The 12,950-nt window shown below is 38.4% G+C and overlaps 1 protein-coding gene across 18 annotated transcripts in view; it reads right to left on the reverse strand.

The window, feature by feature from the left end:
* Positions 1–12,950, reverse strand: part of USP45 (ubiquitin specific peptidase 45) — a 104,230-nt gene that overhangs the window by 37,958 nt on the left and 53,322 nt on the right. For 16 of the 18 annotated variants that reach the window (XM_043542692.1, XM_043542689.1, XM_027829389.3 and 13 more), the window contains one exon: positions 2,018–2,105. In XM_043542692.1, coding sequence (XP_043398627.1) covers positions 2,018–2,105 — 88 coding nt within the window. Of the gene's footprint in view, positions 1–2,017; positions 2,106–10,559; positions 10,660–12,950 lie in introns of those variants that run through there. The other 2 variants (XM_043542695.1, XR_005224653.2) reach the window with 2 other exon arrangements.

Genomic DNA, 12,950 nt, shown 5'->3' on the forward strand with positions numbered 1-12,950 from the left:
CAACCTAATGTATAAAGAAAATATTCCTCGGCATGTTCTATTATGGTGATAACAGCGGCCACCATTACTCTCTAATGAAACTATTAATAGAATGTATTTTTTATTTGTTCTAAGACCTAATCATGCTGCCATGTTCACTGACGGCACTGGAATTTATGCTGTCATTTTTGTTAATCTGTTCATTACGGGGGGAGAAGAGGAGTGTCAGAATATTAGTTTAAGTAAGCATTCCTTGCTTTTACTGTCAAACCTATATTCTCATAGGTTGCACAGTAAATAGGGTTTAAACCACTCTACCCCATTAAAGTCAACAGGAACAACACAGTACCACCATCACTACAACATTCTGAAAATTCTTTTTCCCCCCCTTAAAGTAAAAGCAATAAAAAACAGCAGTCCTTATAGTTTTGCTCAGTGGGTCATTTTATGACATTACAAGGTCAGGACTGAGAAAAGCTTCTCCATAGTTCACTACTTTTAGGATACAGCCTATTGTTTACATGAACTAAGTTTTCAGCTTTGCAACAAAGAGCTTGTTGATATTCAACTGGGTTTGAGTTGCACGTTCGCAATACATTTCCACAATTCATGCTAACCACTTTTGCAGCTTATTTATAGCATACTGTTGCCGCATAATCTTGTTGTACATTGGAAGCTATAATAGTATTGTCTATTGTCTTTATTCAGACAATGACAATATGGACTGACTGATGACCAGATGTGCCATTTGTCAGAAAAATAGTTCCATGAAGTCCAAAATACATAAAAATACTGCAACATAGAGCTGCTGTGTGGCGATGGCTCAATGGCTCTATTGTGCCAGAGACCTGGGTACAGGAGTGGCTTCAGATCTCATGTCCATGATAATGCAGTATAGATACATTAGAGGTACTATACAATTAACCCGGGGGTTCTGAAACTGGGGGGCGGGACCCCGCAGGGAGTCGCGAGGTTAAGACCTGGGGGGTTGTGAGCTGTCAGCCTCCACCACAAACCCCGCTTCACCTCCAGCATTTATAATGGTGTTAAATATAAAAAAAAGTGTTTTTAATTTATAAGGGGGAGGAGTGTCACACTCAGAGGCTTGCTGTGTGAAAGGGGTCACCACTACAAAAGTTTGAGAACTATTGAATTAAAAATTTTGCTTGAGATGGAAGAAGGGCTATATTGAACGATCACTACCATAGCGAAGTGTCTCCTTCGGGAAAAGGTTATTTGCTATTACAATTGCTTGAAGAAAGACCTTTTCCTCTGAGTCAGAAAGAGGCAAAACAGTGATGAACCTGAGATGTCAAACAAATCAGATCAGATGTATTATGGTTCAAGACTGTACTTCTGGAAACAGGGAAGTAAGGGGCAGAAAGGAAGAAAGTAAATACTAAACGTGTATAGATCTCTTTTTAATATAAAAAGCTTTCTTTACGTACCATATATATTTAGGGGATCTAGATTTGTTAAGTAATGGAAAATACAATTTCATTTGTAAAACAAGCACTTTTTCTTCACTTAAAACATTGCTAAAAGACATCAAAAACTTGGATAATATTTTTGCTTTAATTTTTTTTTCAGTCAAACTGGTTTCAGTGAAGTTTTAGAACATAAACTAATTGCTCCCTGGATGTGGGGAGGTATATGAAGTTTTATCCTGAAGCAGATTTTACCAAACGAGTTAGGGACATGACTTTTACCTTACCACTTAAAAAGCGTATTTTTTAAATAACTACAGATGATTCAGTCTCCTAAAATGGTGTTTCCAAAGTCACAGTAAAGTTATAACCACCATCATTTACGATATCCCCTTCAACAATCAACTGAAATCTGCATCCAGATCAACAGATTTAAAATACCAAAATGAAAACGTAATAATCAAGTTGCTTATTTGAAAAATAGTAGAAACAAGCCTTAGTAGTCATTTCATTATGTATATTTTAAACAGAGAAAGCAAAGTGTGTGAAAAGATGACATCTGATCTACAGTCAATTCAAGCTACTTCACTGAAAATACACAAAGATTTTACCTTTGTTTCTTCTATTCTCATTGCATCCAACAAATAGTGGAGAAGCTCTTGGCTATCCTGCTGTTGGAGCCCTTTAAACCGAGGGGCCCTATAGAAGAAGCGAGAAAGAAGTTCAAAATGACTCTGATGGTTTCCACTTAGGATTTCTGGGGAAGTATTTTCAAAACACTATACTCCTTCTCCCAACTGTGCCCCTCCTCTACCCTTCAAAATAATAATAATAATAATTTTTAAAAAAGACAAAAACCTCAGGCTGACGTACAGAATACAGGACTCAGTGTTATAATACATACAATATTTGGAAAAATTGTATTTAGAGACTGAAGGAACATCTTGAGTCTTGGACCAAATGGTAACATAGTCCAGGTCAGAAATTACACAAAGTACAGTTACTTAGAAAGTAACAATAAGATAAGAGCTCATCCTCATTTATACTTCAATAACCTACTTATGATAGCTTCAAGCCTACTTGCTCAACCAGCCTTTTGATTTTTAAACTTACTGAATGTAGTGAAAGGCATCTGAATGGGTAAGATGGTGAATATATTAAAAAAAATAAATGCCATGCTCCATATGAATTTTAGTGTGTAGTGGGGCAGGGGTTCCCGAACTTGGTTTGCAGCTTGTTCAGGGTAAGCCCCCAGGGGGCCACAAGACGCTTTGTTTACGTGAGCGTCCGCAGGTACGGCTGCTTGCACCTCCCAGTGGCCACAGTTCACTGTTCCCGGCCAATGGGAGCTGCAGGAAGCAGCACAGGCAAGCCAAAAGGATACTTTTATTTCTAGAATACATAAAAAGCCTCAGACTGACAAAATCTTTCAAGCATCTTTTTGACCTAGCCCATCCACTCCATAAAGCTAGGTCTGGACCAGCAGGGTAGTAAGTTGGTGTACATGACTGCTGAAATTTTTCAAATCGGCCTAGGGGATTTGGATGCCCAATTGTAGTTTTGAAAAATCACAGCTGAAGGGGCCAGCTCATGTCCCACTGTAGTAATTCAAGTAACTCCATCCTCAGTTATATAAAATATTATGATCCCACAGCATGGCTAAATACCAAAAGTTACACATTCTATCTTGTGTGTGGTTACCGAATATAGCAATAAGTTATCTAGATATGCCATCAAAACTCAAGGAGGATCACATATAATTATTCATTCATAACAAAGGCGATTTTGATCTTGCATCTTGATCCATAGCATGTTCAGCTCATCTGACTAAATCACCTAGGCTGTATCAAAAAGGGTCTTGATATAAATGGCACCTTTTCTAATTCTGATCATATCATATCATCAAGAAATCTGTGGGGGCTAACAGAATTCCAGGAGTCAGACACTTCAATACCCAGAAAAGCATTAGTGTTTTTAAGCTATTAAGCTTAGCTAATGCTATGCTTAGCAAAGTAGACCCAGTCTCCTCAGAAGTTTTTACCCATTACACGGCCCAAAGTACAGAAAGCAATGTATGAATACTCGATAACCTTATTTGCTGTTACTTGGTAGCAAGAGAATACAAAGAAACCTCAGTAGTATTAAACTATATCATCAAGAATTGTCTAACACCCAAAAGTTATTCACCACAGATTTTCAGCTGCTACCATAACTTGCAAATCATTTTGGAAATCTTTCCCAATAGTATCTGACGAGTTCTCAAACAAAACCAAAAAGAGTCATCTAACTATTGGAGGAATGATTTTGCCAGTCCTCTGCTTCAACACTAATTCCAGAATGTATTGAACTTAAAAGCACAACAAACAGGAAACTTCACACGCTCTAGGTATACTCTTATCAAGAGAAATATTGTCTTCCAGATATAAAAAAAAAGAGAATTTGTGTGTTTAAGCAACAAGCAACATGCTGATTCTAGGTCAGTTTCTGCCATGAGTTGAGCTGTTATTGCAAGTCCTAATTATCTGTATCACTTGATCAAAAGCAGCATATAATACTGAGCATAGCAAAGGGTCTATATAATCATTAACTGATTGCCTTCTGGATGGAACAAATTATGTACAAGTCTAACTTGCCAAGAGCCTTCTTCAAGACCACTGCCGGAAGGAAAATCTGCATATGCCTGAATAGCATATTCTTAAATGGCCCTGCCATCCTTCCTCATGCTAATTCTTTTAACCAATTATCACACCCTCTGGCATTAAAACTATAACTACAGAGTATGTCCAAAGCATAGAGATTGTCTAATTGTTTTTCAGAAAAAAATTGCAGCTCTGTATTTTCTTCCTCTCCCCCTGCATGCTTGTGGCTACACAGGCAGTTACTCTGCCACACACACGAACAACTGATCTACTACAAACATTTACCTCTACGAGCATTGTAACCATGACCTGAGAACAGTATTTAGAAGGAGCAGGAGTTCCGCTCCAGGACCCTTTCCCCAAGGAAAGCTCCGACTGGCATCTCTTTAGAATTATCCCCCACCCAAAAAAAAAAAAAAACCTACAAAACAAAAACACAATGAGAAAATCAGGCAGAAACTAAAATAGCTAAATAGAAGGAGAAAAAAGGAAAGTAATCAGTTCATTGGACCTATTCTGCATGGCTCACTGCTACCTCACGCCTGTGCCTAGAATCAGTCTCTAAAGCCCTCGGTTTGCCTGGTCACTCCCTCTATGGGAAAACTTTCTGCAGTGCATCCTGATACCTAAGCCAACACAAATTTCTTTTTGTGCCCTTTAGCCAGTTACCCGAAATTCTTCAAACTGATCTCCAGCTGTCAACCATCTTTGCTTTATTATTATTTATATTTTTAAGGGCTGACCATATGACTGACCTATACAAGACACAAAACTCCATCCCAAAGAGTTTACAGAGTAAGGGCCAGATTCTAATATCCTTACCCAGGCTCAGCAGTACCAACATAAGGACATTAGAGTCCGGTCATTCAAGATTAAGACAGGATGACCTGAGAAGCCCTGAAAACAATTATAACTCACCATTAACCTTCTTTTTTCCTTTCTTGTATGCATACACCATATGCAAATATTTTCCCTGTGGGAGAAAGCTGCATTGTACTTGTCATCCTAGTTCCCTTTAATAACCTTCCATCTCCACAACTGGCAAGGAGGAAGGAAGATTTGGTCTTAACAATGCAAACTGATGGTTATGGAAAGCCCAGTTTTTAATGGATTCCCCCTGCAGCCACCCTGAGCTCGCCAAGTGATAAGACAAAATGCAACTGGAAACTATGCCACCTCCAGTTGGAGCTCAAATCAGGATCGGCTTCTGCAGAGAAAGTAAGATCAAAATCTTCCTTTCTGTGAGGGAACCTCCTGCTTAGCAGTACCTATCCTGACACCAAGCAGGCTAACTACAGAGGAAAGCAGAGAATACCATCTAAGACACTGGCACCCAGAATTCCAAATCCAAAGACTGCACGTGCAGACATTCTTACAGTCACTTTGTAATGATGAGTAAAGAGACAAAACAAGCTTTACACCGATACCTCGCTGATCTCAACCACCGAAGCAGATTCCCTTGTCAGGCCAAGAGGAAGCCATCCTCTAAGAAGAATAGGCCTTACTGCAAGTGGCTAAGGCAAGCCTTATGCTAGTAATGTTCCCTTAATACATATTAATAACCATTTAACTACGATTTATTTAGTGTATTTTCATACTTTTTGAGCCCTCTGAGCAGAGGCGCCAACTTTTGTTGGTGCCGGTGGGTGCTTGCGCCCCACCCCCGCCCCGACTCCGCCCGCTCCCTGCCCCTATTGGACCCCTCCCCAAATCTGAGCCCCAGCCCCGCCTCTTCCCCCAGCGTGTCGTGTTCCTCCACCTCCCCCCTCTTTCCCAGTGCTTGCGCCGCAAAACAGCTGTTTTGCGGTGCAAGCGCTGGTAGGGAGGGGGGAGAAGCAGGATGCAGCGGTGCGCTCAGGGGAAGAGGTGGAGGCAAGCTGGGGCTGGGGCAGGGAGCTGCCAATGGGTGCAGAGCACCCACCAATTTTTCCCCATGGGTGCTCTAGCCCCAGAGCACCCACGGAGTCAGCGCCTATGCCTCTGCATCCATTTACAAAGCACTTTTGTTCTGTGGAGAAACACTGCCATAGCCCTGACAATATCCAGAGTATGCCTAAAGGCCTCCCTTGGACAGACAGAAAGGAGGTTAATTATCTGATTCCTGTGAACTACATTTGGGAACAAAAACAGGGTACTGTAATGTTCTATGCCCTTATGAAAAACTGTAAAAAGGTATTTACAGACATCAGTGTACCAATGTTTTCGGCAGAGGTAAATACTTTTAAACAGGCTACTTCCATGGACAGTCAGAAGGGAGGGAAAAGACCAGGGGTGAAAGTTTACACAGAGGAAAGTGGAGTCTGAGGAGTTCTAATCTGGAATTTGGCAGAGCTTTCATCACCCTTAATAATCCTTAACACTAGAGGATGAGACTCTACCAGGGAACCTTATAAAGCTTCCTGATTGCTCCCAATAATGAAGCTTGACCATTTAGAGTGTGAAAAGCTCCTGTACTTGTACAATGGAATGGAATTACGTACCAAAAGTATATGTAAGCAATCTTACAAGACCTAGAAACAAAAATCAAACCACACAAAATGATAGTATGATTAACAGATGAACAGATGGATCCAGAATGGTCTTTGAATTCCTAAATGCTTCATGGAAGCAGTGTTATTTTTATCTAGAAAGACAGAAGGAGCCAAGTACTGTTTGAAAGGAGAAGGAAGTTAATAATAGTGGTGATTGGCATGACAACAGCCTCCTGTGAATGTAGTTCACATCATGGTAAAAAAGAATGGTAGAGACCCAGGATTCTAAAAAAAAATATATAGATGCTGAATTAAAAATTGTTAGATTATCTACACTTTAAGATATGGAAATACACAGTTAAGACACCCAAACAACCTTAACTCTGCCCTATAATGATATGTTGAGAGGTGTGAAAAAAATTCACAAGTCTTTAAAAGCCAATCTATTCTGGGACCAAAAACAGTAAAATGCATTATAATCATCCAGTTATTGCATGGTGCCACTGCAGAGCACAGTTAAAGTTGTTTGTGCATGTCCATATCTTAACGTGTTTGGATTTCTTTTAAGTTTAACCTTAACTCTGAATTTCCTAGGTTTGTAATGCTTGCTTTTGGTATAATTACAATATCCCTGTAATCATTAATGTATTACTAATATATATTATCTACCATAACTCCATCTTAGTTTTTGTTTGCAAATTTTAAAAAAAATCCCTAAAAATTTCCTACATTAACACTAAAAAGAAGCCCAAAGAGAATGCTACCATATGATATTTTTAATGGTTGCACAGAAATGTTGATACATAATATCAGTCTTAAATCATTTTAACTTTTAAGGCCAGTTTCATCAGTCTTCTCTGGTAGCTTTATGACACCCTGGAAGAGCACAAAGCATCCAGAATATATGGCCAGTTAAGCATCCAGAATATATGGCCAGTTAAGCTAGATTTACAGATGCGTTGCATCACCAGAGCAGCACAAAATAGTCAGAGTGTATTATCCTATTTTTCCTTTTCTGCCCATCCTCCACATTCCCTTATACATATAGGCCCCAAGTTCCCCATTTTTCCTGTTCTCTGCATTTTGCCATGCACACACAATAGTTTCCCTTGCCTCCAGCCCTCCACCCCTACATCCTCCTACATCACTCCGTTCAGTAGATCTGGTGCAAAGTAAAGAAATGTGTTTCTAAAAATAAATTTAGAGTTAATGGGGGGGGGGGTGTTGCTGTTATTTTTCATAACTACAAGTTTCTCCTTCTGCAGAGGCTGAAGAACAAAACCGGCTTCCTCAGAGAAACTCACTGAGAACTGCCTTCTTTTGAAACTGCTACTGCCTTCCTTTGTTCCCAATAGGAGTGAAACCAAGCTGCCCTCAGAGGAAAATAATAGCCCCCTATGCTGTCAGAAGACAGAGAGGAACACAATGAGGAGCAGGGGAATGGAAGCAGTGGCCATATTAACTGAAGAAGTTTGCAAAAGAAAAGGAGTACTTGTGGCACCTTAGAGACTAACAAATTTATTTGAGCATAAGCTTTCGTGAGCTACAGCTCACTTCATTGGATGCATTCAGTGGAAAAAAAAAGAAGTTTGTGGCCTCAGTCCCAATGAGCACACTAAAAGATGGCTGCAATTTTGAGAGAGAGATCACTTCTTCAAGGAATTTGCTACAGAACATTTTTCTTCAGCCTCTATTGAAGAAGAAACTTTCTGTGATGAAAAATAATAGCAAAGACAGAATTTCACTATCGAGAAAACAGGGGTTTTCTCAGTGCTCCAAATAACATCTACTCTTATTTACAGCTATTTTTAATAGATTATTTCACTTACTGTCTTACTATCAAGTGGTATGAAGTATGCATCCATGGATAGGCAAAACGCCAAAAATGAGTAAGGAAGGAAAATGTAACTCAAACCATGTACATGAATTCCCCAAGTCAACAAAATAACTGTCACATGGTCTGTCACATCCAATACCATCTTCTGCAATTAATACTAGTCAGGAGAACTCAGAATTTCTGGAATATATGCACTTAACAAACACATATCCCATCACACGGTTAGAGGGAAAGTGCGGGAATATGAATTTTTTTTTAAATACCCCAATGAACATAGATATAGAATTGAATGCTATTTGGAAAGCACTGAATCTACAATGAAGTTCTTTGAAAGCACCGCAAAAGGAAAGAGATATTATCTAACTGCATGCTGAATAGTTTCAAGTACATGGGAGAGAAAACAGGAAGTTGTTGAAATAAATAAATGTGTCGAGTTTTAAACAGCCAAAATTCACTATTCTTGCTCCTATGAGGCTCCTCATCCACAGGGAAAGTTAATTTTTTTTATGCATCCATGAGACTAGATACAAGAACAGGGCTAGGGGAGTAACAAGAGGTAAATGATTAAAATACTCAGTGTGTCACATTTTCAAATGCACACACTAATTTTGTATGCTTAATTTGGTAACAACAAACAGGAGAATATGCCAAAGAAATTCAGTATCTTTTAGATGTGCAATGTCAAATGCTTGCTTACAATTCCTAGTATACGCTTCCTTCCCTACCACTACCACACCTAAATACTTCCCACATTAAACAATGATCTAAACTACCACAGGTTTCAGAAACACCACAACTATTGCAGTCTATCCCTACAAAATTTCTGGTCCCTATGAATTAGAAATCTGCCAAACAAGGAATCCAAACATACGTCTGGTGTTGCCCTTGTCCTCTCACAGTGCGTCCTTCGAGCTGTCCTCTTTTATGGTGTCTGGCATCAGCAGCAAAAGAAAGGAGCCAGCTTGGGAGTCAGGGCAAGGACACAGAAGGAACACTGGCAGTTGCTGATTTTACAGTTATTACCCAAGACAAATGAAAAAAACTGAAATGACCACTAGCAAATTTATTATTTTAAAAGAGAGTCAGAGGCATCACTGTCCACCTCCCAAACCCAAATGAAGCAAAATTCTTGAAGGCTGGGCCAACAGTTTCTACAAATGACATGTTTGTAAACTATATGGGTTGATATCTATTTATAAACAAATACCGTATTGCATGGTAAACAGATAGTAGCCTAAATCATGGCTCCCATCAAAACCCTGTGAGTCCCCTTTATACTAACAGTCCACTATAACATATAATCCATACTTTAACAAATATTCATCAAGCAAAAAATTTATTTATTTCTAATGCAAAATTAAGTAAAGATCTCTATGCATATTTTCATACATCCTCGGTGTCAGGATCATAGAATCCTTGGTAGACAACTTGTCAAAGTACTACACAGATCTATAGTTTTGTTGTTTCCAAACTTCTTGTAATCTACATGAGACTGTGTTTAAGTATTTATTCTTAACATAATTTTACTGCACATTAAAGATGCTTATAGACAGATACCATCCCCTCTGTCACAATATTGCATGCCCTCTTTTCCAGAGCAAGCTGCTGATCTGACTTCAATTAAAATCCCAGGCCAATGCATCTACCCTGAGATTTAAACTGAAGTTTCCTTGTAAATGTCACCATATGGTAGGTATAAGTCCTGCTGCACTTTGGGAACAGCACATGCATAGTTAGCCACGTGCACCTTCCCGAAAATGTAGTATGGGCTCTGCTCAACTAGTTTTGCCCCAAGTAGGAATTTCATCAAATTAGCAGACTGGCCAAAAAAACTATTTCTTCCACTGCTCAGTTACATTTAAAATGAAATCAACACAAGAGAGAGAGAGTTTTCATTTTCAGGTTGCACACTCTGGCTAGTCAGTGCATTTACTTTTAAAAGCATGTCAACACCTTGTCCAGTGCACAATAATTTCACTTGTCCAAACCAGGTCTTGAGCTAGAAGACAATATGATTTTTCCTAGTCTTGTAACAGAACTGGTCAGCTTTGCTTTATAATATCATACCAATAACCTGTGAGAGGAACACTGAAGGGATGTGAAACACAGGGCTCCTAGATGCTCCAACAAAAATAATGAGCATTAATAATTACACAAGTGCACAGTATATGTGCAGATCAAACACTCATATTTGTAAATATAGTACCTTATAATTTGCATTCTGTGCCCGTTTGTCATACACTACGGAGGTCTTCTATGGTTAACATAGGGCAAGAGAAGTGACATCTATAAAGTCATTCTTCACTCTGAAATTTATTTAAGTAACAAGCTGTAAAATCAACTCACTTTTGGAAAAACAAGTTAGCCGGAGAACTGCTGGGTTCAATATTACTTTACATACATTGCTGTTGTTTTAAAACACCCAAAATTTATCAATATATTCAGCAGATATCTTCCCATATCTGTACACACACAACTCCCACACATCGGAGAGAAATGGGGGGAAAAACTGATGAGGATGAAACCTGACATCTTCCAGAGTCAAAACAATGAGCAAGGCTATAAAGTCCTTTTTTATATAAGATACGTACAACTCACTTAAATCAGAGACAGATTAGTAATGCAATTCAAGGATAATTGCATACATCTTTCATTATCATTAATGGATGTGTAGTATAGTTTCCCACTGATTAACAACATATACTATTAATCAGAATTAATTTAGTAAAAAGTTCCAAGGGAGAACATTTTCATTTGATGTTCTACTTATTAACTATATTGTCTTAAATAGGAAAGGACACATATGACCAACAAGATGTGGTAGTTCCCATTAAAGAGAAATCATTAAGACACCTTTTGTTTTAGAGTTTTACTGTAGTGTGAGGGGCATCTAACAGGGCTAGAAGTGGTTCTTTTTAAAAATTTTCTTTAGACTTTGCTGTATTTTTAAGATCTTCACTATAGTTAAAATGGATTAACTGAAAGAACTAACAATTATCACATGCTATTATATAGAACAAAATGAGGATTGGAGTATAACAGTTAACCTTTTAAAGATGAAGTGACAGGAAAACATTTTTTAAAAAGATGGTAAGGTAGGTTTGGCTGGTTTACTTTCACTGACAAGTGATGTCATTGTTAACACATGATTTATATATGAACAATTGGGCACCCATGCCTGTAACGTGCTATATTAATGCCACAGTCAATTCTAAATCTTTACAATGCTGTGGAAAAATGCTCAGGATTAGTGAATCTGCTTTTTGTTTACGTTGTGAGGATGTGGGGGGAGAAGGAGAATATAAAAAGCTGAACCAGTACAATACAGGGTATTTACAGGAAGATTCCTCTCCTTACTAACCCAAATTTGGGAGTAAAAGAATTAATCCACACTGATTCATAGAAATCTGACAACTAAGAGATGTGCTCTCGTCTCCTTGAAAATATGCTTCAAGCAAGATCCTTGGCAAAAGTGGAGGACTCTAAGATGGTTGGTTGAGTTGACCGCTCACAGATGTGCCGACATATGGAAGCCAGTGCCAATGCGCTACAACCTGTTGTACAGTGTCAGCAGTATAATGACAGAACAGGTTGAACTCCTGTTAATGGTCATAAGAAGTGAAGGACAACTGTGACAGCCATGTACTTATTACTTAAGCCTATCATTTCACTGCTGATCTTGGGTCAAGCATTTATATCTTGTACATCAGCTAAAAAGATGTTTCTAATCATTATCTACCAGTTAGAATGTGGCTATTTTTTACAATGAAAATTATGCAGTACTAGTTAAAAGTGCACACCCCAAATACAATTTTTTACACTTCTTTTAAAGTATAATAATCTTCATATGTATTCGACATTAAGTCATCCTTTGTTTTTCAGAATTAAGCAACACTGTAAAAAAAACCCCACAATTGTAATAAAGTAGCCCAATCACATTATACAGGGGCGATACACTATCCTGATTTTTAAAAACAAAACAAAACAAAAAACAAAAAAAACCTTCTCTAATGTGCTTTCTTCACAAGTCGTGGGAAACTTAATGACAAAATACTTAAAGATCCTCTCCTCATATGGAAGTGTGTCTGTGCCTCTAAATATTTTTTGTTGCCTCTCTCTGGATCCTTTCTATTTCTGCTGTTTCTTTTTTTTTTTTTTTTAATAATGTATGCAGTGTTCTTGTGGCCCTGTCAGTCCCAGGATACTAGAGAGACAAAGTGCATGAGGTAATATCTTATATACAGTGTTCTTCTTCAGGTCTGGGAAATGTACTCAGAGTGTCACAGTTAAACACAAGGTGGAACAGATTAAATTAATAACTTTGCTAAACACTAAAAATAACTGACTGAATAGAGACATTGGATTTACAGCTTATTACAAAAATCAATAACCCACTGGCAAACCTCACCCAGGTGCCTTTCTCCACTACCCGCTACTTCCTTTCCCCCTATGACTGGAGGGGTGTTAACAGGTCACTTCACCTTGAATGGTCCCTTGAAATATATGTGTTAACTACTTATTCTAAACAATCTGTTCCACCTTTTATTTAGCTGTGACATTCTGAATAAGTTTCCCAGACCTGAAGAAGAGCTCTGTG

Source organism: Chelonia mydas, chromosome 3, assembly GCF_015237465.2.
Source record: "Chelonia mydas isolate rCheMyd1 chromosome 3, rCheMyd1.pri.v2, whole genome shotgun sequence".
Taxonomy (NCBI): domain Eukaryota; kingdom Metazoa; phylum Chordata; order Testudines; family Cheloniidae; genus Chelonia; species Chelonia mydas.